Here is a 21,814-nt window from a genome sequence, read left to right on the forward strand (position 1 = left end):
TCCAATGAGCTAACCACCAAGAATTTGCATCCGGCGCAATAGAAAATAGGCATTCCATTTTCCCGAAAACGCAATATAAAAATTATCTTCATTTAATTTCAAAATAAATATGATTTTTCTAAGATATATGAATCATATCAAATCATATTTTTTTGCGAAATTAAATGAAGATAATTTTAATATAAAAATTATAGATCTCGACGAGATCTACAACTTTCTAGTTTTGAGTTTTTTCGTTTGAAGTCGTTAAGATGCTAAAAAAAATAATGACATATTTAGACTTAAGGGTATTTTCGACTTTCACACCTGCAGTTTAACGGCGTTAGAGCCCAAACTGACGGCAGTGGCATGGAAGACAAAAAAAAAAAAATTAGAGCAGTGGCGCTGAAGACCGCTAAACTATTTTAGAGACCACAAACCATTGTGATGTTTTTTTTTAAGGGTACGCAAGGAATTCCCCTTTTCTTATGTCTCTCTCTTTTAAACAATCGAAGGAAAAAAAAATCCCAAACCCTAACATCTCCCCATGGACGACGGCGACGGCGGACTGAGCTTCGACTTCGAGGGCGGGCTCGACTCCGTCCCGGCGGCCGGGGGCGGGGGGCCCGTGCCGTCCTCCACCGACCCTGGCGCGGGCGGAGGCGGAGGCGGCGATGGGCCGGGTATGCACGGGCGTGGCCGAGGTCGCGGGAGCTACCGCCAGACAGTGTGCCGGCACTGGCTTCGGGGCCTCTGCATGAAGGGCGAGGCGTGCGGGTTCCTGCACCAGTTCGACAAGGCCCGCATGCCTGTCTGCCGCTTCTTCCGCGACTTCGGCGAGTGCCGCGAGCCCGACTGCGCGTACAAGCACTCGTACGACGACGTCAAGGAGTGCAACATGTGAGATCTCTGATCCCAAACCGACTTGTTCGGGTTCCCGTGTTGATTTTAACGTCTGGGTGGGAAAGAGTGGCTTTTATAAGCTTGGTGGTGGCTGTGGTTGACGAAATTTGTTAACTCGTCGGCAATTTTTCTAAGTAATAAGATGCCCAATTCGTGTTGTTTGATGGGTGATTTGGGTTTGAGATTATAGCGATCACGAACCCTGGGTCAGTCTTAATCTTCGGTTGGTACATGTGGTTTGATTCAATTTTATAGAATTTAGCGACTTTGATAATTTCACTGAAAGAAGCTACAACTGACATGATATTCTGGGAATGCAATGTATTTGTTTGCTACAAAAATGGCCATACAACTATAACCTGTAAAACTCTGCTCAGGATTAGCTTTGTATTATCATTGTTCAAAGTTAAGAATGATTGCTTGCCATCTTTCGTCACATGTCGTTCCATACTTTGCAGGTACAAGATGGGGTTTTGTCCCAATGGTCCTAACTGCCGGTACAAGCATATCAAGCTACCTGGGCCACCGCCTTCTGTTGAGGAAGTTCTTCAGAAGATTTTGCAGATGCGCTCTTTCAACAGATATGGTCAGAATAGAAATAATAATTATAATCAGCAGGGGGAGAGACCTCAACATCCACAAGGTTCTGGGATGCCTAACCAAAATTCGGCAGAAAATGCTACTGCTGCGGCTCCACCAGCTGGCGGACAACAAGCACAAACGCTGAATCAACAGCCACCACAGCAGCAGCAGAAGCCTAATACAAATGACCAGGCCCAAGGTGTTTCAAATGGCCATCAGACCACTAGAATCGCCACACCCCTTCCACAAGGACCGTCTAGGTGTGTGTGGAGTTTCTAGTCATGTTGTAAAGCTTTTAGAACTGTGAAAACTGCATACATAGTTTAGTTTTAGTTGCAACAGCGTATCTCATACAACAACAACATAGCCTTTCAGTCCCAAGCAAGTTGGGGTAGGCTAGAGTTGAAACCCACCAAGAGCCCCAAGTCACGGTTGAGTACTGCTAAGCTACTACTCTGTTTGTATAGACGATTTTGTGATGGAAAGTTAAAGGAGCACATGAGATGGTGAACATCGCATGAATGGTTAATTTTGGAGACCTGTAGTCTGATCCAGGCCATATCATACACAGGGTATTAAGCACGCCTCTGCTGCCCGTGGAGACAATACTCAGGATTATTCAATATGCAGTTTACACTATACTCACTTTAACCTGAATTTTTACTTGTTTAGTGTTTTCAAATTTAGATGCCATTATATCGACACACTTCAGTTTTTAGTTATAGGAACTTGACCCTTTAGGTTTTCATACATCTTTAGTTCACTATTTTTTTATATATCTGGTTCATGCGCTGCAATACTTGGGAAATCAACATTTTCCGCTTCTTTTTGGGTTTCATGAGGAATCCCTTGAAAAAGAAGGGTTAGAATATCCCTTTTGTTTTACATAGTATTAAGATATTTGACTTGCTTGTTGAAATATATATGGAGCTTAGCAAGTTAGTTACTTAGTTTTATGAATAACAGTGCTATGGGTTCACCTTCTGTCAGGTTACTTGCTTACTTTTGTCAATTTTTTTTTTTACTTTCTGTACCTATCGCTATGGCCGAGTGAATTCAGTAATTTAGGCCATATTTTAGTAATACCATTACATATGCATATTCTGTCAGAAGTTCCATTTAATTGTTTAATGGTATCAGCTGTGCTGTACTATAATGGTTCTCTAATCCAATCTTGAGTTGGTAAATGTAAAACATCAGGTACTTCATTGTTAAAAGTTGCAATCGCGAGAATCTGGAAATATCAGTTCAGCAAGGAATTTGGGCCACACAGAGGAGTAACGAGGCTAAACTCAATGAAGCTTTTGAATCCACTGAGAATGTTATTTTGATATTCTCAATTAATAGAACTCGCAATTTCCAGGTATACTGAAGGTTCATATTTGCTGTGAATACTGTTGTATTTGCCTGTCTTTGATCTATTATTTGAAAATGCTATTTTCAATTGGTTCAGTTAAATTTATTTACTAGACTAAATGTTATGCTTTTCAAGGGGTGTGCAAAGATGACTTCCAGGATTGGTGGCTACATTGGTGGTGGAAATTGGAAATCCGCTCATGGAACAGCGCATTATGGTCGGAACTTCTCTATGCAGTGGCTTAAGGTGCAGTTTTCTTGCTGATTAACCCCTGTTTGTTTATCTCCACTTAGCTTAGCCCTTTCCAGATGATGGGATCTTTGACTTTTGAGCTGACAACTGATAATCATAGCTTATGCATTATGGGCGTGTTTTAGATGGCCCTGAGCTCAAACAGAGTGACCTTGTCATCAGGCGGTAGCCTCACCACAAGGGTAGGGTGAGGAGAAGATAGATTGACATGGATATTGATTTCACTTTTTTTTCGATTCCTCACAACCACATTACTCCTCTAAATGCCCATGTGGCATTGTGGCAAACAGATGGAAATTCCTAATGCAACTAATGACTGACAAACTGACCCATCACATAAGTTCATGCTGTTGCCACCCGGCTTGGGCGGGGAAGCCGTGCAGCTTGGCTGATGTGTTGCGTCTAGCCCTGGCCCATGACAGTATGGTTATAAATTCACGTTATAGTGCATGAAGACTTTTGTATGTTGTACTTTTGGTTTGGTTAGTAGCGGCGCAAATCTTCCTTTCTGTCCACATATTCATCTGTGCAACCCCGACCCTGTTCCCAAGGGAATCTGGACTTAATTCTCCTCTGGGCAAACCATCTAAAATAGCCAAGCTCAGGTTTACAAACATGCAAACATTGATAGAAAGTGAGACTGATATGTGGAATTGTGGTTAAGATGTGCTTTAGGCCCAGGCAATTTATTTAGAAGCTGAAACTATCGTATTAATGCCTTGAAGTGTCATTCCATTGGGTGCTGTTCTCCATATCAAAATTTGTGCCTGCTACTCATTCATTGTACAGATGAACTAGTCATTGGTAGCTTTAGTTCTTGTAAGCGTGTAGGTCAAAGGCCTTGTGTTTATGTTCTGTTTGTGTTTTTTATGAACTGGACATGATACAATTGAATATGGCTTATCACGTTTATATTGATAAATTCTTTTGAGTTAAATGCATGAGCGGCCCCTGAACTTGTCAAGGGCTGTCACTTAGGTCCACGAACTTTGAAAACACATTTCTAGGTCCCTAAACTTGTTAAGTGGTGCACAGCAATGGTCGGTATGGTCCAGAAATGGACCTGCTGTGCACTGTTTTACAAGTTTAGGGATGTGTGGTGCACCACTTAACAAGTTTAGAGACCCAAACGTTTTCAAAGTTCGTGGACCTAAGTGGCACCCCTCTGGGGCTGCTGATGCATTTAACTCAATCCTTTTTTTTGAACTGGACTATAAAATTGATGTTGAGTTTACAAGCATGGTTATATCATTCACCAAATCATTAATTGAAGTTATGGCTGATAAGAATTCTCATTGAATATTTCTTGCCATCTATTTTTGCATGAAAGCCTTAACCTGTTGTCTAATATCATCATTATGTCTATACTTACAACAGTTTTTGCGTTGCAGCTTTGTGAGTTGTCATTTCAGAAAACCCATCATCTCCGCAATCCATACAATGATAACCTCCCTGTTAAGGTATGTGGATCACCTTGTCTCAGGTGTTCAATGACCTTGGCTCCTTGACATATGACGCCTTATGTTTTTTATACGTATAAAATGGCAAAGTGTGGAAACTATTGGTTTAGCTTATACATATAGCACTATTTCACGGTCTGTCTTGTTTCATATTTTCTGATATATTTCCGTCTTGATTGTTCTTTATCACAATGTTGAATAAGCCATTTTCAAACCTGCCTCGAAAGACTGAGATGACTTTGCTTTAACTATAAACCATACATATGTTGTTCATCCTTATTGTCTAGATCTATATTTCACCAGAGATTATAATATTGTGTTATGTTTGTCTGGTTGATTAAACCTCTTGTACAGTTTGTATAATGATTAAAACACTAGCTGGAAAATTAATCTTGCCCGAAGGATGTTCTAAATTGATGTAGACCAGAAAGAAAAGTAACATCTAGTGGTACCCACACTGATGATTGACTAGATTGTCGAAATCATATACTTTTTTTTATATATCTACATTCTCAAAAAGTTTTCAGGATTTAATTGTTCAATTCACTTCTGATTAATGCAGATCAGCAGAGATTGCCAGGAACTAGAACCTTTCATTGGTGAACAGTTGGCTTCTCTGCTTTATCTGGAGCCAGACAGTGAACTTACGGTAGGTTATGCATTTATTGCCTATTTATCTTGTTTTAACATTGATGTGCCTGAACCGTGACTAGGGGCTCATGTTGGGTTTCAACTCTAGCCTACCTCAACTTGCTTGGGACTTTGGCTTTGTTGTTGTTGTATCTTGTTTTAACATTCCCGTTACCTTTCTGTTTTCGTACTAGCAGGCATATCAACCTAGTCCATTGCAACCACGACTGACACTATAGGATTTGCTGATTTGGTCTAGTCACATTTGAACACCATTTGCTGTGTTTCTTAACTCTAAACTAGTTTTATAAATGTCAAATCATGGTTGCAAATGACCATAATTTATGTGCATATAAGATTCATATAACAGGGTTGTGCTAGAAAGAGGTGGAAGATATCACTGAAATTTACAATATTTCTTTACACTAAAGGTTTATTCTAATGGAGATAATTGCTACTTCTTTTATAGATTGACTAAAATTTAATAATGGCACATTACATTCTCTTCATGGAATAAGCACTAACAATGCATATACACTCTTCTACAAGCAGTAGCACACAGCTCCACATGCTGGTCTGTGCTAGTGCTATTTTGCTTAAAGAGAAATAGCATGGTACATTTTTGTTGAAGCGCCTGGTTCACTTGTGTTTACTTGATATATATTATTTTAGTTACCATATGTTGCCTTTTTCTCTTTTTTTTTCACTTGTTTGATTTGAAGTGCCCATTACCTGTGTCTGATGTTTTTGAATATGGGGGTTCAGGCTATGCTAATTGCAGCAGAGGCCAAGCGAGAGGAGGAAAAAGCAAAGGGAGTCAGTGCTGATGAGGCAGCTGATAATCAAGATATTGTGTTGTTTGACGACAATGAAGAGGATGAGGAAGAGGAAAGCGAGGAGGAAGAAGAAGGCCACGGCCAAGAGTCTCAAGGGAGGGGAAGAGGAAGGGGGATGATGTGGCCGCCTCAAATGCCGATGATGCGTGGGCCAATGATGGCAGGGCGTGGCTTCCCTCCCAACATGATGGGTGATGGCTTTGGTTTCGGCGGTGGTTTCGGCATGCCTGATCCTTTTGGCATGCCACGCGGCTTCCCACCATTTGTTGGCCCAAGGTTCCCTGGGGACTTTGCTAGAGGCCCGATGCCCGGGATGGGCTTCCCCGGCAGGCCTCCTCAGCCTTTCCCTCTGGGTCTTGACATGATGATGGGCCCTGGCCGTGGTCCACTGATGGGAGGTATGGGAATGGGCGGGCCTGGACGGCCTAATCACCCCTTGGGTATGGCGCCCTTCATGCCCCCACCACCTCCAAATAACCGTGCTGCGAAGCGGGAACAGAGAAGGCCAGGGGGTGACCGTGGGGACAGGTTCGAAACAGCGTCATCAGACCAGGGCAGCAGGGGCCATGATAACACTGGAAACTCTGGAGCAGATGGAGCCAGAGCCCAGTCTGGGGACAGGTATGGTAGAAGTGCCCTTCGGGACGATGAAAGTGAGAGCGAAGAGGAGGCGGCTCCCAGGCGGTCAAGGAAACGATAGAAAAACCATAGAGCACCGAGTGCTGAGATTCATGTTGTTACTTGATATGAGAGAGGTATGATGTACTGGTGAAACAGAGCTGAGATAGACTAAAATAGATTGCCTCTCTTATTTTCTAAACTGAGATTAGAACTAAGATAGTGAAAAATGTGGATTATGTATAACTGCATATGCTGTGTGCAGTGACATTGGTAGTTGAATTTTGCTCAGGCGGAAAGGTGTAAGCACATTGTGGCAGGCTGAGATTATTCTAGTGGTGCATCACGACTCATGAGTTAGAAACTGGTAGAATAACATTGGCACGAACTATTTGTTCAGCTGTGCAGTTGTCCTGTGCTTATCATCACAACAATGTACACATGTACTGTACAACATGATGAGAATGGTTTATGGTCTTTTTCATATGAAAACAAATGTCATCAAAATACGCTGACAGCCTAGACCCAGATGGGGTCGCCGTAGCCTGCAGTACACATTTCCTTTTACTCTAATTCTCGCATCTTGTTTGGTTAGCACGAAGGTGCTACGTTTGAATTGTTTGGGTTTATATATGCTCCCCCTACCCTTGCCTTACGACTTCTGCAAGGTATCTACATACCTGTTTTCTTGCTTAGGCTTAAAAAGGTTTTTAGTTCACTTTAAATTACCAAACCGTCATGAGTTGCCAAAAAAAATAGCGGCGTAAAGTGACCACCTGGATTGCTGAGTTGCATATATGGGACTCACAAGATTAAAAAAGACCGGCCGATCATTCAACCCTGCTCGCATCCAGGCCTCCTTGGCCACTTGTTCATAGTCAAGTCAACCCTGCTCGCATTGCGTATGCACGTGTGGAAACATGCTCACTTTCACTTTCAGAGCTGTTCCAATTTTTTCTTTGTTTTGCATATCCTTCGCGGATTCATGCGCTCTAGCCTTTCCGACAGAGCTAAAACGGTCTGAAATGCTGACAGGAGCTTCATTCAGAGTTTTGGTTTGTACTCCTACAGTGCAATCTCAGGGGCAACAACGGTCTGAAACATGCCAGCCTCTGCGGCTCTGCCTGGTCCACAGTCTCGTGCCGGTTCCCGTCCACACTGGGCAACATATCTCCGGACTCCGGCTCCGGGGCAAGTTGCCATCGTGCCTTTTGCAATCGTCAACTATAGTGGCCACTGCTTACTTTCTTTCATTATCAGCTTTTATTTGCCTTGGTGACTCGTCAATGCACGCTACGCATATCTCCAATTTCCTCACGTCGTTTTGATCGGCATCGAGCCATCGACAACAAGGTCTTCTGACTTCTTTGTTCATCCATTTAGGATCCCTTCCTTTCCCTTGTGGTGAAACTGACCAAAAGTCTACTGAACTCGTTCAAAGTATATACGAGTCGTCTTCTTCCCACCAGCTGCCATTTGGAGGGACAGTGACGCTAATGTGCCAACTCTGTGTACATCAAATTGATCTAGTTTTCGTCTCTGGTCTTTGAAAATTTTGACTATAAATTGATCTAGCTGAATCTAGTGGGAAGTGCTACCTTTGAATATAATAAATAAGAGGTACCACGAGTTGCCTTCTGCTAAAACAAACACACCCTGCCCAGCCATCCCAGTCCTTGCTAAAACAAACAACCAAATTCAGAGCTCCATCAGCAGCAATGGCTCTACTCCGAGAGCCGCTCTTGCTCACCTTTGTCTTCCTTGCATGTTCTCCTGTCTCTGTGTCCACAAGCAGCAACATCACCGACCATGGCGCGCTCATGTCTTTCAAGTCACACGTAAGCATGGACGCGTCGGGAGCCCTGGTGCAATGGGGCAACCTGTCTGTTCCCATGTGCCAGTGGCCCGGTGTGGCATGCGGCTTGAAAGGAAGACGACTTGGCCGTGTGGTGGCGTTGAACCTCGCCGGGCTCATCCTTGCTGGCACCATCACCACGGCTTTGGGCAACCTAACCTACTTGAGGCAGCTCGACCTTTCGTCGAATCACTTCCATGGGATCCTGCCACCAGAGCTTGGTAATCTCCATGACCTTGAGACTCTTGTACTTAGTCAAAACTCTATCCAAGGATATATTCCACCATCACTTGCCAATTGCAGTCGTCTTGTCATCATCGCTCTTGATACTAATAAGTTACAGGGTGAACTACCAAGCGAGTTCTGCTCACTGCAAAATCTCAAGCAGCTCTACCTAGACGAAAATAGTCTTACAGGAAAAATCCCTTCTAGCATTGGAAGCATTGTGAGTCTGAAAGAGTTCGTCCTACAATATAACAACTTGACAGGAGAAATCCCAATAGAGATAGGTAGCATTGTCAATCTCACCCGTTTATCTCTAGGTGCCAATCAATTATCTGGAACAATCCCTGCTTCACTTGGAAACCTCTCGGCATTGACCATTCTTAGTCTTGCATTAAATCAACTAGAAGGAAGCATTCCACCAATGCAAGGCCTCTCGTCTCTTGGTGTTCTTGAGTTGGGAGCAAACAAGCTAGAAGGAACCATCCCTCCTTGGTTAGGAAACCTTTCTTCGCTAGTAATCATAGATCTCCAGGTTAACGGTTTCGTAGGTCAAATTCCAGAATCGCTAGGAAATCTTGAGCTTCTTACAGTTCTTTCTCTCACGGACAACAATCTTTCAGGTTCGATACCCCATTCCATTGGAAACCTCCATGCCCTCATCAGTCTTTATCTAAACAATAACGAGCTACAAGGATCATTGCCCCGTTCGATGTTCAACCTCTCTTCTCTTGAAGTTCTGGTTCTCGATTACAACAACTTGACTGGTGTTTTCCCACCTGATACGGGCAGCAAGCTATCCAAACTCAAACGATTTATGATATCAGACAATCAATTTCATGGCAACCTCCCGTCATCCATTTGCAATGCTTCCATGCTTCAAAATATTGAAATAGTGAGCACCTTCATGTCTGGAACAATTCCACAGTGCTTGGGAATTCACCAAATGAACCTGTCCGTAGTGTTGCTAGCAAAAAGTGAGTTTGAAGCAACAAATGATGCTGATTGGGGCTTCATGGCTAGTCTAACCAATTGTAGCAATATGAGAAAAATATCTTTGGATTCCAACAAACTCAAAGGCGTGCTACCAAAATCAATTGCTAATTTGTCGATAGGAATGGAATTGTTTAGCATAGAAGACAATAAGATAACTGGAACAATGCCGGGAGGAATAGGGAACCTTGTCAACCTAAAGACACTTGATATGGATAAAAATATTCTTCTAGGCGCCATTCCATCATCTCTCGGCAAACTCAAGAAGTTGGAAAGATTATCTATACCAAAAAACACTTTGTCAGGTCCCATCCCTGTTGCCCTAGGCAACCTAACTCAACTTACTAAACTTCTTCTTAGTGTTAATGACTTTAGTGGACCTATACCTTCAAGTCTCAAAAACTGCCCTTTAGAAGTTTTGGATCTCTCTCACAACAGCCTTTCCGGATCAATACCTAAAGAACTATTTTTCATATCAACGTTGTCATTTTCCATGAATCTTGCATATAATTCCTTATCAGGGACGTTGCCATCAGAAGTGGGCAACCTAAAAAATCTCAATGAGATTGACTTTTCTAATAATATGATTTCTAGTGAGATTCCAAACTCTATCAGTGAATGTCAAAGTCTGGTATATCTCAATTTATCTAGAAACATCCTTCAAGGGACAATTCCAGTATCACTAGGAACTCTAAGGGGCCTCTTCGCGCTTGATCTTTCCTACAATAATTTATCTGGGGCCATACCTGAGACCCTTGCCAGATTAATGGGTATTTCATCATTGAATCTCTCGTTCAACAAACTCCATGGTGGAGTTCCAACAGATGGGGTATTTGAGAATGCAACTATAATCTTAATCACTGGGAATGATGGCCTATGTGGTGGTATCCGTCAACTGAAATTACCACCCTGCTTGAACCACACCACCAGCAAAACACATCAGAAACTTGCCATGAAAGTTTCCATATGCAGTGCATGTGTTTTTGTCACACTAGTATTTGTACTATACGTACTCCATCAAAAGAGCCAGAAGACAAAAGCAATAAACATACAAAGGTCCACCTTGAGTGAACAATACGTGAGGATTTCCTTTCCTGAATTGTCCGATGCAACAAATGGTTTTGCATCTGAAAACCTCATTGGAGCAGGGAGCTTTGGATCAGTCTACAAAGGTAGAATGAGAGTAAATGGTCAGGATGCAGTTGTCGCAGTTAAGGTTTTCAACCTCTTGCAACGTGGTGCATCTCAAAGTTTTCTTGCAGAATGCAACACTTTGAGATGTGCTCGACACCGAAATCTTGTAAAGATATTAACCGTCTGCTCAAGTATTGATTTTCAAGGCCATGACTTCAAGGCCCTTATCTATGAGTTTCTACCAAATGGAAATTTGGACCAATGGGTACACCAACATATCATGGAAGAATATGGTGAACAGAAGTCACTAGAACTGATTGCAAGGCTACACATCGCAATTGATGTGGCATCCTCGCTTGATTATCTACACAAACATACACCAGTGCCAATTGTTCACTGTGATCTTAAGCCAAGCAATGTTCTCTTGGATTGTGACATGGTTGCTCACGTTGGTGATTTTGGGCTAGCACGGTTCTTGCATGAAGACAAAAATGAATCAAGTGGCTGGACATCAATGAGAGGATCAGTTGGTTATGCAGCTCCAGGTGTGCATCTAATCGCTCTCTTCTAATTAATCTACAATGTAGGCTAGAACTAAATTTAAGGTACTTTGGGTGTTTTACTTACTTAGATATGTAAATATAGCTAAACAGTAACTAAAATTTGAAGAATGTGAACGAGCTAAAATCTCTAAAATCTGTAGGGCGTGTTTGTTTCCGATTAAATCGGATCTGCAGCCACCCCACAGTGAAAATCAAAAAAATTCCACAAAACACCTTGCGGTATCGTTGATGCTTTTCACCGCGCAAGGCACAAAAAACCACAAGATTGAACTAGCGCTCCCATTTTCCATGCCGTGGGCTGGAGGCCGCGGTCGCGATACAGCAGCGCATAGCGCCACCGCAGTCCCAAACACGCCCACAGTTAGACACTAAAATAAATATGTACACTTAGTGGTCTAGAAATCATCTTTATACTAATGTTATTGTATGAACATATATCAAAATTTTCTCCATAAAAACAAATTCATTAAAATGGATTCATGTTTGGTTTCAGAGTATGGACTTGGCAATGAAGTCTCCACTCATGGTGATGTATACAGCTTCGGCATACTATTGCTGGAGATGATGACTGGAAAAAGACCAACAGACAATGAATTTGGAGGAGCCATCGGGCTTCGAAACTATGTTCAAATGGCACTACTAGACAAAGTCAGTGTTATTGTAGATCAACAGCTACTAATAGACACAAAAGATGATGAACCAATCAGCTCAAACTCCAGCAGTATGAGAAACGTGAGAATTGCCTGCATCACTTCAATTCTGCAGGTTGGGATTTGCTGTTCAGAGGAGGTGCCAACAGATCGCCCGTCAATCGGAGATGCTCTGAAAGAGTTGCAAGCAATTAGAGACAAGTTTTAGAATCACCTCTGCTTGAAGGGTCGTTGTCAGTTAGCTGAAGTGTGAAGGATTTCTTATGTGTTGTGTCGAATATATGGGCAGTGTGGTTAAAGCTAGGACAGGCGGCAAAGACAGTAGTGGCATGTTGAGATTTTAGAGCTGATAGTGTGCCACAGTTTCTTTTTGGACATTTTGGTGTATGTGTGAAAATTATACAATAACGTTGGCAAGAACTATCTGCTGTACAAGGACTGCGTCTTCACGAGACAAGTTTGGTTCATCATAAAGCAATGGCTAGGCCTTTCGGTGATTGACACTGTTGGGATGGCGGGATCCCTGCATACTTACTGGCGTAAGTGCAGAGCCAAAATTGACCAAGATTAGAGAAGGAGGTTTGATGGTACTATTATCTACTTTTGGTGGAATATATGGAAAGAATGGAACAGAAGACAGTTCCAGAACAAGTATCTACAGCCTAGTCAAGTGGCGGTGCTGTGCAAGGAAGAGCTAATGCAATATTTTTTTTTAGAAAGGACGGCAAAAGCTTGGCCGCAATTTTTATTAGAAGAAGAACAAAAAAAGATGACGACCCAGTTTATTGAGTGGAAACTAGGCCAAAAAACCACCGGACTAGAAATACAACGACCAACAACTCAAGCACGAAGACCGACTACTAAAACTTAACAAACCTCTAGTGCACGAAGCAACACTAAAAACAACTCAGTCGAAAACAAACAAAACCAAACTACCAGCTTCGCCTTCACTCACTCTAACACTGACTCTACTAACAACATGCACAAAACACACTTAGGAGAAAAAACATAGCACAACTTGAGACAAACTAAGGACCTCTGGTAACTAATGCTAAAAGAACAAGCTAACTGAATTTGACCGTAGAAGGCAGCACCCGCCAGCTACCCTTTGCTCTGAAGACACAACAACTAACCCACTAGCTTGTTTTCTCTAGACTGGAAGGGGAGCAACAGCTTAGCGCCTTAGCACATGATGCCTTCACCTTTTTGGAACGCCTAAAAGGAAAAAGAACTCAAGCCATTTGACCATCGCCAATAATCTGCTTCGAGTAGGTCTTTGTTGCCCTCTTCTTTTTTAGTTGTTGTCCATGCTCGACCAGTGCTTCGAGGGCTTCCATATTTTCCTTAATGAGCGAACGAACAAAGTGTTGTGCAAATTGTTCAAACTGAGCAGCAGCAGATGGTTCCAACTTAGGAGATAAATCACCAAGTTTCTTAAAAGCTCCTGCGCTACTTGAATTGTCCCTTTTTCAATTTTGCTTTTGGCTTTGTTAGCAAGTCTACTACTTTTGCGTTGAGGACTGGATTTGTTCCGCTTGCGAAAAGGAGTACGAGGTGACCGAGCAGGGAACCCCTCTTCAGGAACAAAGGAGGGTAGCTGGAGTTGACAAGATTGCATAGTGCTAGAGTTAAATGATAGAAATAATAGGACCTTAGCCGTAGATCTAGCGGGTACTACCTTTTCTATTCGGGATAAAAGATCCTAGAACATGAACAATGACGAGGAACTAGAGAGAGAGAGGGGGGTGCGGATGTGAGACGTTTTTGATGAATTTTGTTACATTTTGACGATTAAATCTCTGTCAAAACATAATAAAATTCATAAAAAATGCATCCGAAAATAATAAAACAAAAATGAAAAATGGTACTGTGCATTACAGCCCAGTGCGCGCGGCCCAGCACAGCTCCAGCGCAGCCCAGGTCCAACTCGCGCACGCACGCGCTCCCCGCGCCCAGGCCGCAACCTGGGCCTGGGCCAGGATTTCGACTTCCCGCCTGGGCCGTTTTTAGTCCAGTGAGCGGTGACCGTCGGATCTCATCCGACGGCTGCGCACGTGGATCGGAGATACAAATCCGGACACTGCGCTTCTTCCCCGAAAAACCCTAGCCATTCTCCTCTTTCCTTTCTCTTCCTCAGCGTCGCATACAGAGAAACGACGACGCGACGGCGGCCCGTGGCAGCCGGAGGAAGAAGGTGGCGGTGCAGCTGCGGGTCCCCTCGCCGGCGCGTGCGCTCACCCTAGGCTGAGCGCGCCGCCGTCGAGCGGCTTTGTGGCTGCGCCCTGGATCCCGAAACCCGCACATCGGCATCTCGATGGCGAGCAGCGGTTCGGCTACCCACGCAGCATGGATGGATCCAGCTCCTCCGCCAAGCCCTCCGACGGTCGGTGACGCAGTCCGATGGCGGCGAGGCAATGGAGCTTCCCGTCACTGGCTGCGCACCCTCTAGATCAGATTAGGGTTATGTTGGTAGGGCGACTGTGGCTGCTCATGGTGAACCTCATGAAGAGAGCCGCCGGCTCCCACCTCTCTTTATTGCACAGTGTGACAGGGGCCCACCAACCATGTAGGGTTGGACACCCCCAATCAGGGCGCGAGGTCAAAGCTCAACTCGGCCGTTGGGCCGAGCTGGAGAGATCACCACTAACATTAAAAACATCTGAGTCTTGAGCTTCCAAATTTAAACTAGGTTGTTGCTGAATCAATGGGGGAGATAGTGGTCTGGTGATTGATACAATGAAATCATCAATGCCAAGTGTTGGAGTCACATCTGACGAAGGGTATTTTTCTTTGATTGATTGAACCAAGCTGTCAGGTACCTCTATTTGTAGACTGCTTGGTGGCATAGATTGCACTGCAAGTCCACTCTTTAAAGTTTCACCATTGACTCCCGCTTCTGTTTCAAGGTTCCCTGGCCCAACTTGTTCAACAATCAGAGTCGGTGGTGTGGAGATGCCCGAAGTTGAAGATGTGGCGATGTGTTGTTCAGAGTGATTCATTTCCTGTACTTCATCATTGAGAATTGGCCACGATGAAAAACCTGAGCTGAGATTAGGTACAGTCTCATCCAGTGACGAATCAACAACAGTGATCAGGTTCAACTGGTCAACCTGCGATGGTGAGATCCACTCATGATCTATTGCCGCATTCAGCATCCCTAGGATCTTGTTTGTTGTGAATGAAGGTGGGGCGGTGGCATGAGGTGTGTGGATGAGTGACTTGTACTGCATGGGATCACAACTGAAAATACTTTGTTTTGGTACCTCGACACTAAACATGTTGCCCTTGATGAGTAAGTCACTATTGTCTAACACCGGCGTTATTTGTTCCTCACAAACTTGGGTAAGAGGTGTTGCAAATGTGACGTGCTTGATCTTTCTCGTGCTACAACCTTGAGAGCCTTCATGGGATGAAGCTGCAACAAAACCTCCTAAATTAGAGTACAAAAAAGGTGGGGAGCCCTCCTTGCTGCAATCTCCTCTGCGATGTGGAGAAGAGGATTCATGGTGCACCCTAGTGCGATCCCAACATGAGATGGCTTTGTGTCCCACCTTCAAGCATCGCCAACACCTCACTTGATACCTTGAACTAGAATAGTATGACCTTTTAAACTACGAACATGCATACGATCTATGGCCCTCGCCTAGGCAACGCTAGCAACGAGTTGGCCTTCTACAATCTGCAACTCTGTGGTTAGACGACAAGCAATTGAAGCATTTGCCTTCTACATGAATGAAGAACTTTGACTTCCTCTTAGCCTGTGCACTGGTCTGAAACTGTAAGCGATAGTATCCTGGGCTTGCTCTGTTCTCAAACTCTGCCCCGCAATTTTGGTAGGTGACCCTTTCTCTGTGAACTTGAGTCCTCTGTGTTCTGATTCCACCAATAATCTGGGCGAGCCTTAGTCCACCCAGCATCACTGTCTTCCATAATTGCTTGCTTTGAAATTGCCTAATGCAGCAGCTTATTTGGAGCAAAGGCTGCGGTGAAGCCGTTGGGCGCAGACCTGACATTCACCTTGGGATGTTTAGCTGAATGGGCTCTCTCTTCTTCTTCCACCTCCGCCACCTTCACCTCAGAGTACCATTTTTCTTTCTCTTTACAGGAGAGCCTACCTCTAAGAAGCTCTTCTTGAGCGATGTTGGGCTGCTGTAGGTTGGGGTTAATGGCGTTCATACTCTGGCTGATGCGTTAGGTGGATTGGGGTGCTTTTGGAGCAAATCTTGAACTATTGGGTCCATTTGAAGGTTTGTGGTGTGACCGGACGATTGCCTTCGCTGCCTTGAGTGCAAGAGAGTTTGCAAATCCTTGGCAAGATCTGGGAGAAAACCCTGAACCTGAGCCTTTAGTGCCGGATCGATTTCTCGCGGACTTGACACCACATCAGAATCTGGAGGATCTTGTATTGTGCTTTCCGTTTCCATGGTTGCAGTCGATTTACCTTGAAGGGAAGGCTGCACTTCACTGACCGGAGGCTCCTAGGCTTCATCTGACCCATGGGGATGTAGATAATGTGAGGAGCATCTAGATCTTGCGGGGAATCGGCTGATTTGGCTGCATTTTTCGTGGGTTTGGGTGGATCGGTGGTTTGGGGGAGGTCAATGTCGAGAGGCAAGGGAGGAGCAGACGGAAGCATGTCTCTCACCATGGGCGAAGCTAGCTGTTGCGGCTCCCCTTCTACACTCCATGGAGCTCGATCTGGACTGCTGGTTACTTGTTGGGGCTGGGAATTGCTGTGTTTTGGTCCAAATTTTTTTATTTTTGGGTCCTTTTTTTGAAAGTTTTTCACAAATATGTCCCTGGAGGTATGCTTTCAAAATCTAGACCCTTAGCTCGGCGTCATTGTTAGTGGCGCCGAGCTTACATGTCTCGGCGTCAAAGGGTTTGGCGCCTAGCTCAGGGGGGCACATCGGCATCAAGTCAGGGGTGACATGGCAGCCAGCTCGACACCGTGGATCTTGGCACCGAGGTCTGGCATATGCTTTGTGCAGGAAACATGGCCTACATGACTGTGTGGCGCCTATTCCCAAAAAATCAACGCACCGGCCAGTCATAGAGCCTCTACTCTAGGATACTCCTATATGCTATGCTACTCTAGCTAGTAGTACTCTACTCTTGACTAGGGCCTCCATGCAGTGGCGCAGTGCGCCAGCGAGAGGAGAGGCCGACTTCTGCCTTGGTGATCCTCCATGCAGCGGCACAGTGTGAGCCAGCTCATGTTGGTGGACCAATTGTATGCATTTACTCTAGTTCTTTCAGTATAAAGAGAGAACCAAACTGCAGTAAGTGCTGTGCTCTGAAATAATCAGAGTGACGATACTTACTGCTATAAATGCATCACATCAAAATGGGATCCCCATCAAAATATACTAAATCATGTCAACTTGATCATAGCACACAATTTAAACAAGTTCATCATCCTAAAAATTCAAAAGGGACACAGAGCACATAGTTCAACATAGTGTTCGACACATACATCATTTTCACACATCAGTTTCACAGTGCACTAGTTCGACGCATACATCAAGTTCATATTAAAAGCGACATTGCAGTCACATAAAAGTCACAAACTGAGCCTCCTTTTACTTCTTGTGCTCATTGCAAGGCTAACATGATTACATATTTTGCTTCTTGTGCCCATCGCAGGGCTATCAAGTATCAGTGGCTTTATTGCAATGTCTTTAGCTATATTCTTCCGCTTTGTCTTTGTCTTAGCCTTGGCCTTCACAGTTTTAGATGTTGGTGCTGCACCACTTGTAAGCTCCGTAGATGGTTCATGTTGATTTGAGCCTTTTTTGGACCTGTAAAAATGCATGTAATGGGGCATTCATTTTAGTTAAACTTGGAGAGAGATACTGTATAGAACTAACAGCTTACTGATTAATCTCTAAAAACTATGACAAAATCAAATCTGCTCATAAGCTATTTTTATGTGAATTTCCATGCATTTGATAAGAAACATGTTCTCATTGTGTACAAAATTGACATCTTAGTAAATCAGCAAGAACATGTTGTTTGTCATTTTTGCCTGCTCACTGCATTTCACTTTCTGGAGAAAAGTTAGCTTGGGAGTGGCAGCTGGGCTTGTTAGGTTCTACTGTGTACTTGATCAACTTGTTTTGCATTTTATAGGGTAATAATTCATCTATATGTGCTTTTTCAGCCATATCCTTACTTAGCCAATTGACCTATTGAAGTGAGTCTTGCTATGTGCTACAGATGTTTCCAAAGGGGTATGTATCTCTACCATGCTGTAGCCTGTAGTTCACTAAATCATGTATATGGCAAGCTGTAAGGTGGCCAATCGACTTTTGCAGGGCCTGGAACTTGGACATATGTCACTGCATCAAACCTACCCGACTTGCATTCATGCTACCTACTACCTCCCTGGAGAAAAGAAAGCTGCTATGCCAACGAAACCAATAGAAATCAGTAGCAGTACCTTGCTGATCCTGCAGATTCAGTCGTGCCTTGTTTGGACTTTTTCTTAGCTGCAGGCTCAATGCTTTGGCTCCTCCTACAAATTCAGATTTTAGTAATCGAAAATTTGAGCAAAAAATTTGTACAAATTAGAATCATACCCTACTGATCCTGCAGATTCAGAAGCGCTACGCTTGCCTTTTTTCTTAGTTTTTGGTTCCACGCTAAGGCTATGGTAAATATAAATGAAGTTACATTCAAAGCATGTTTTCATATAATGATGAACACAAGATTTTCAGTTAACCTTGGTGGAAAAGACATGGATTGTGTTGTTGTTTCATCATCCATCGGCACAATGCTGGATTGAGATGCTGCCTTCTTCTTCTTCTTCTTTGGTTCCCTACAAGTGAAAATATTAAGTCAGGGTCACTTATCTTTAAATTTCTTCTCTTCTATGGTACTGAACATATATATAGACTTTATTACCTCAGTACTGCTAGAGCTTTCTTGTCTTCTGGATTACCCTTTTTACATGTATGCCAGTGATGCCCAACCTCCAAACAAATAGGACACTTATGCTGTCTTTTTTTCTTGTTCTTGTCAGTGCATCCTTTGAACCTTTGGTTCCTTCGCCTACCAGAAGTGGGTTTTAAGAGTGGAGGATACATGAAAAATTCATGTGTTGCTTTAGGCCATTGAGTCTTGTCAGGCATAGCTGGGATTAATTGAGCATATGCTACTCTAAATTTGTCAACAGAGTAATAAGGGTCCACATAGTTATCTAGAGCTGCATTGCTAAGTGATGTAATAAATGCTATGGCATGTCTACATGGAATTCCAGAAACCTGCCATTGCCTACAAGAACATGTTCTATCAAGCAAGTTTACCACAAACTGGAAGCAACTACCCCCCAATGCAGTAACTTCTCCCACTTCCTCTGAGCATTCCTTAACTTCCAACTCCAACTCCCTGCTCTATTCATTCAATTTCTTAATTATATGTGGGAGAATCAAGCCATCTAGCTTCCTTGAGATTTTTCTTCTTTGGTTCCATTTGGTCATCAGCAATTGCCTAATCTTGTCCAAGAAATCATCCAAATTCAGGGACTTGTGTTCCTTAATCCAATTATTGAAGCTCTCAGCTAAGTTGTTGGTTACATAGTCTACCTTTGATCTAGTGGAGAACTGACTCCTAGTCCACAACCTAGTATGGCATTTCCTTAGGTATGCGGTTGCGGCTGGTTTTTCTTTCTCCATTGCAAGCCAATGCTTTTCAAATACATAGGGGTTCTATGAGTAAGCTACTGCCCAAAGATGGTCATCAAACACTTTTCCATGGAACTTCTTCTTAAAGTTGGTCACTAAGTGAAACATGCATTCCCTATGTTCTACTTGTGGAAACACCTCTTTTACACCATTCATGATTGCCTGCCCTGCATCAGTACATATGGCTAAACTGTTTGGTGAACCAATAGCATCTTTGAGCAATTGCATAAACTAGATCCAGTTATCATTAGTTTCAGAATAAAAACCCCAAAAGCTACTGGATACAACCAATTATGGCCATCAACACCCGAAGCACTAGCCAATTGTCCCTTATACTTGCCAGTTAAGAATGTACTGTCTATAGCTAGATATGGCCCGCAACCAGAAAGGAACCCCTCTATGCAAGGTTTCAAAGCAAAGAATAGCCTTCTAAATCTGATTTTCTCATTAACTGTGTGATGATCAATAATTACCATACTACCAGGACAACATTGCTCAATTGCTGACTTAAACCTAAATAGATTATCAAAGCTGCTGGCGTCGCACCTCCGTCGGGCTCCATTCAACCCATGCTGGCGTCGCAGGCCACTGGCACACAGAGAGCCAAAGTCCAGGCCGGCTTCACCAAGAGGCGGAAGAAAAACGATGGACGGAGCAAACACACGAGATCGGGAATGCAGCCGGTCAACCTACAATCGGGAAAAGTTAGTGGAAAAAAGAGGGAAACCTGAACGAAGGGTAACAGAGCAGAGCAAGATATCAGCTGCATTGTGTGATGAACATCGTGTTAAGTCCACATTAACTCACTGCAACATACTACCAACTATAAAGATGCAAACTTTCTCATGTAATCATAGAATCAGAGCTTTTACTTCCAAAACAAGCAAGAGAAGAAACGGTAATGATCAGCACCGTAACTATAATGATCCCAAATTAGATAAACATACCGCAAGGAAGTGACAAGTGACAGAAAAAGGAGCAGCATATTGGATTTGCATGCAAGCAAAGCGAAGAAGGACGCGAGATCTGTGGATGCGATTCCATTCCATTCCAGTGCAGAAGAGCAGGAGAACAGGAATGCGCAGACAAGGCAAGCGAAGGAAAATCTCACCGGAGGCCTAAGCCGGCGAGGCGGCCATGCGCACGGCCGCTAGCCGGATCTGGGCGGACGGCCTCCTCACACTCACGGAACGCTTCTGCTACTGGTCGCTGAGCTCGAATAGCCTATACGACTTCATCGCGCTACTGGTAGTTAACCCTGAAAATCAGGAAGCAATGCGCGATTCTATGAAACAAAGACCAACGAACCTTTAGGAACTCGTGGCTGGTAGGGGCAGGCTGGCAGCAACAGCAAAAAAAAATAGACCAACAAGCGCGCACCTCTGTATTTGAGGACTGTGTCGGAGGAAAAGCGAATCCCAGAACGGAAGGCAACCCTAGTGCTTCCAACGAGCGGCGCCGGCGGCGGCGGGACGCGCAAGCTGCCCATCAATAGAGCGCGATTCAGTTCTGGAGGGTTGCGTCGCGAGTGTCAGATGCGAGGGGAAGGGAGCGCGAAAATTGAACAGAAACCAAGCTCAGCGAGGGGACGGAGGTAGAGGGAAAGACGAACCGTGGCGAGATGGCTGCACGCGCGGCCTCGGCGGCGACTGTGCGACAGGAGTGGAGGTCGCCGCTGTCTCCAGGCCGTCGCGCGCCCTGGCCACCGCGACCCCAGGAAGCCAAGCGCCCTGGTCGCCTCGAGCCCAGGCCGCCGCGCGCCCTTGCCTCCGCCCGCCCAGCCGCCTGTTGAGCCTGCGCGCCCTGGCCGCCGCCCCGCAGTACCTAGGGTTAGGGTTCTTTTTGTTTCAGAAGAGAGCAGACTCGAGGGACAGAGACGAGACCGAGAGGTCTGAGATAGAAGAGAAAGAGAGACACGGTTCAGTTAGGGGTATTTCTGTCTGTTCAATAAAAACTGACAACTCGACGACGACAAACTTTGACAGATCTCACGGTAAGACTAGATTGGAAAACGAAATTTCGAGTGAGGCCAAATAGGTAAGAAATTTTGTTTCAGGGCCAAGAAAGAAAGATAACTGTAAACCAGGACCAAATA

At 44.2% G+C, this 21,814-nt stretch overlaps 2 protein-coding genes across 3 annotated transcripts; both read left to right on the plus strand.

Moving 5' to 3' along the window:
* Positions 1 to 495: 495 nt before the first annotated feature.
* On the plus strand, positions 496 to 7,113 carry LOC136527803 (zinc finger CCCH domain-containing protein 45-like). Of its 2 annotated transcripts, XM_066520648.1 has the most exons (7): positions 496 to 879; positions 1,341 to 1,724; positions 2,665 to 2,827; positions 2,957 to 3,067; positions 4,465 to 4,533; positions 5,096 to 5,182; positions 5,929 to 7,113. In XM_066520648.1, exons 1-7 carry the CDS (start codon positions 527 to 529, stop codon positions 6,697 to 6,699), a joined length of 1,938 nt encoding a protein of 645 aa, XP_066376745.1. In that variant the 5' UTR covers positions 496 to 526; the 3' UTR covers positions 6,700 to 7,113. The 2 variants fall into 2 exon arrangements, with proteins under 2 accessions (XP_066376745.1, XP_066376746.1); XM_066520649.1 differs by lacking the exon at positions 4,465 to 4,533.
* Positions 7,114 to 8,305: 1,192 nt separating this feature from the next.
* LOC136525155 (receptor kinase-like protein Xa21) lies at positions 8,306 to 12,282 on the plus strand. Its single transcript, XM_066518156.1, has 2 exons — positions 8,306 to 11,366; positions 11,878 to 12,282. Exons 1-2 carry the CDS (start codon positions 8,336 to 8,338, stop codon positions 12,240 to 12,242), a joined length of 3,396 nt encoding a protein of 1,131 aa, XP_066374253.1. The 5' UTR covers positions 8,306 to 8,335; the 3' UTR covers positions 12,243 to 12,282.
* The last annotated feature ends 9,532 nt before the right edge of the window (positions 12,283 to 21,814 follow it).

The sequence above is a fragment of the Miscanthus floridulus genome, chromosome 19, assembly GCF_019320115.1.
Source record: "Miscanthus floridulus cultivar M001 chromosome 19, ASM1932011v1, whole genome shotgun sequence".
NCBI classification, from domain to species: Eukaryota; Viridiplantae; Streptophyta; class Magnoliopsida; order Poales; family Poaceae; genus Miscanthus; species Miscanthus floridulus.

Bases quoted from the DNA above. Each gene is read 5' to 3' on its own strand.
- LOC136527803 (XM_066520648.1), top strand. From the start codon at position 527: ATGGACGACGGCGACGGCGGACTGAGCTTCGACTTCGAGGGCGGGCTC. The intron at 1,725-2,664 runs GTGTGTGTGGAG...GTAAAACATCAG, and splicing joins CTTCCACAAGGACCGTCTAG to GTACTTCATTGTTAAAAGTT. The intron at 2,828-2,956 runs GTATACTGAAGG...ATGCTTTTCAAG, and splicing joins ATAGAACTCGCAATTTCCAG to GGGTGTGCAAAGATGACTTC.
- LOC136525155 (XM_066518156.1), top strand. From the start codon at position 8,336: ATGGCTCTACTCCGAGAGCCGCTCTTGCTCACCTTTGTCTTCCTTGCA. The intron at 11,367-11,877 runs GTGTGCATCTAA...GTTTGGTTTCAG, and splicing joins AGTTGGTTATGCAGCTCCAG to AGTATGGACTTGGCAATGAA.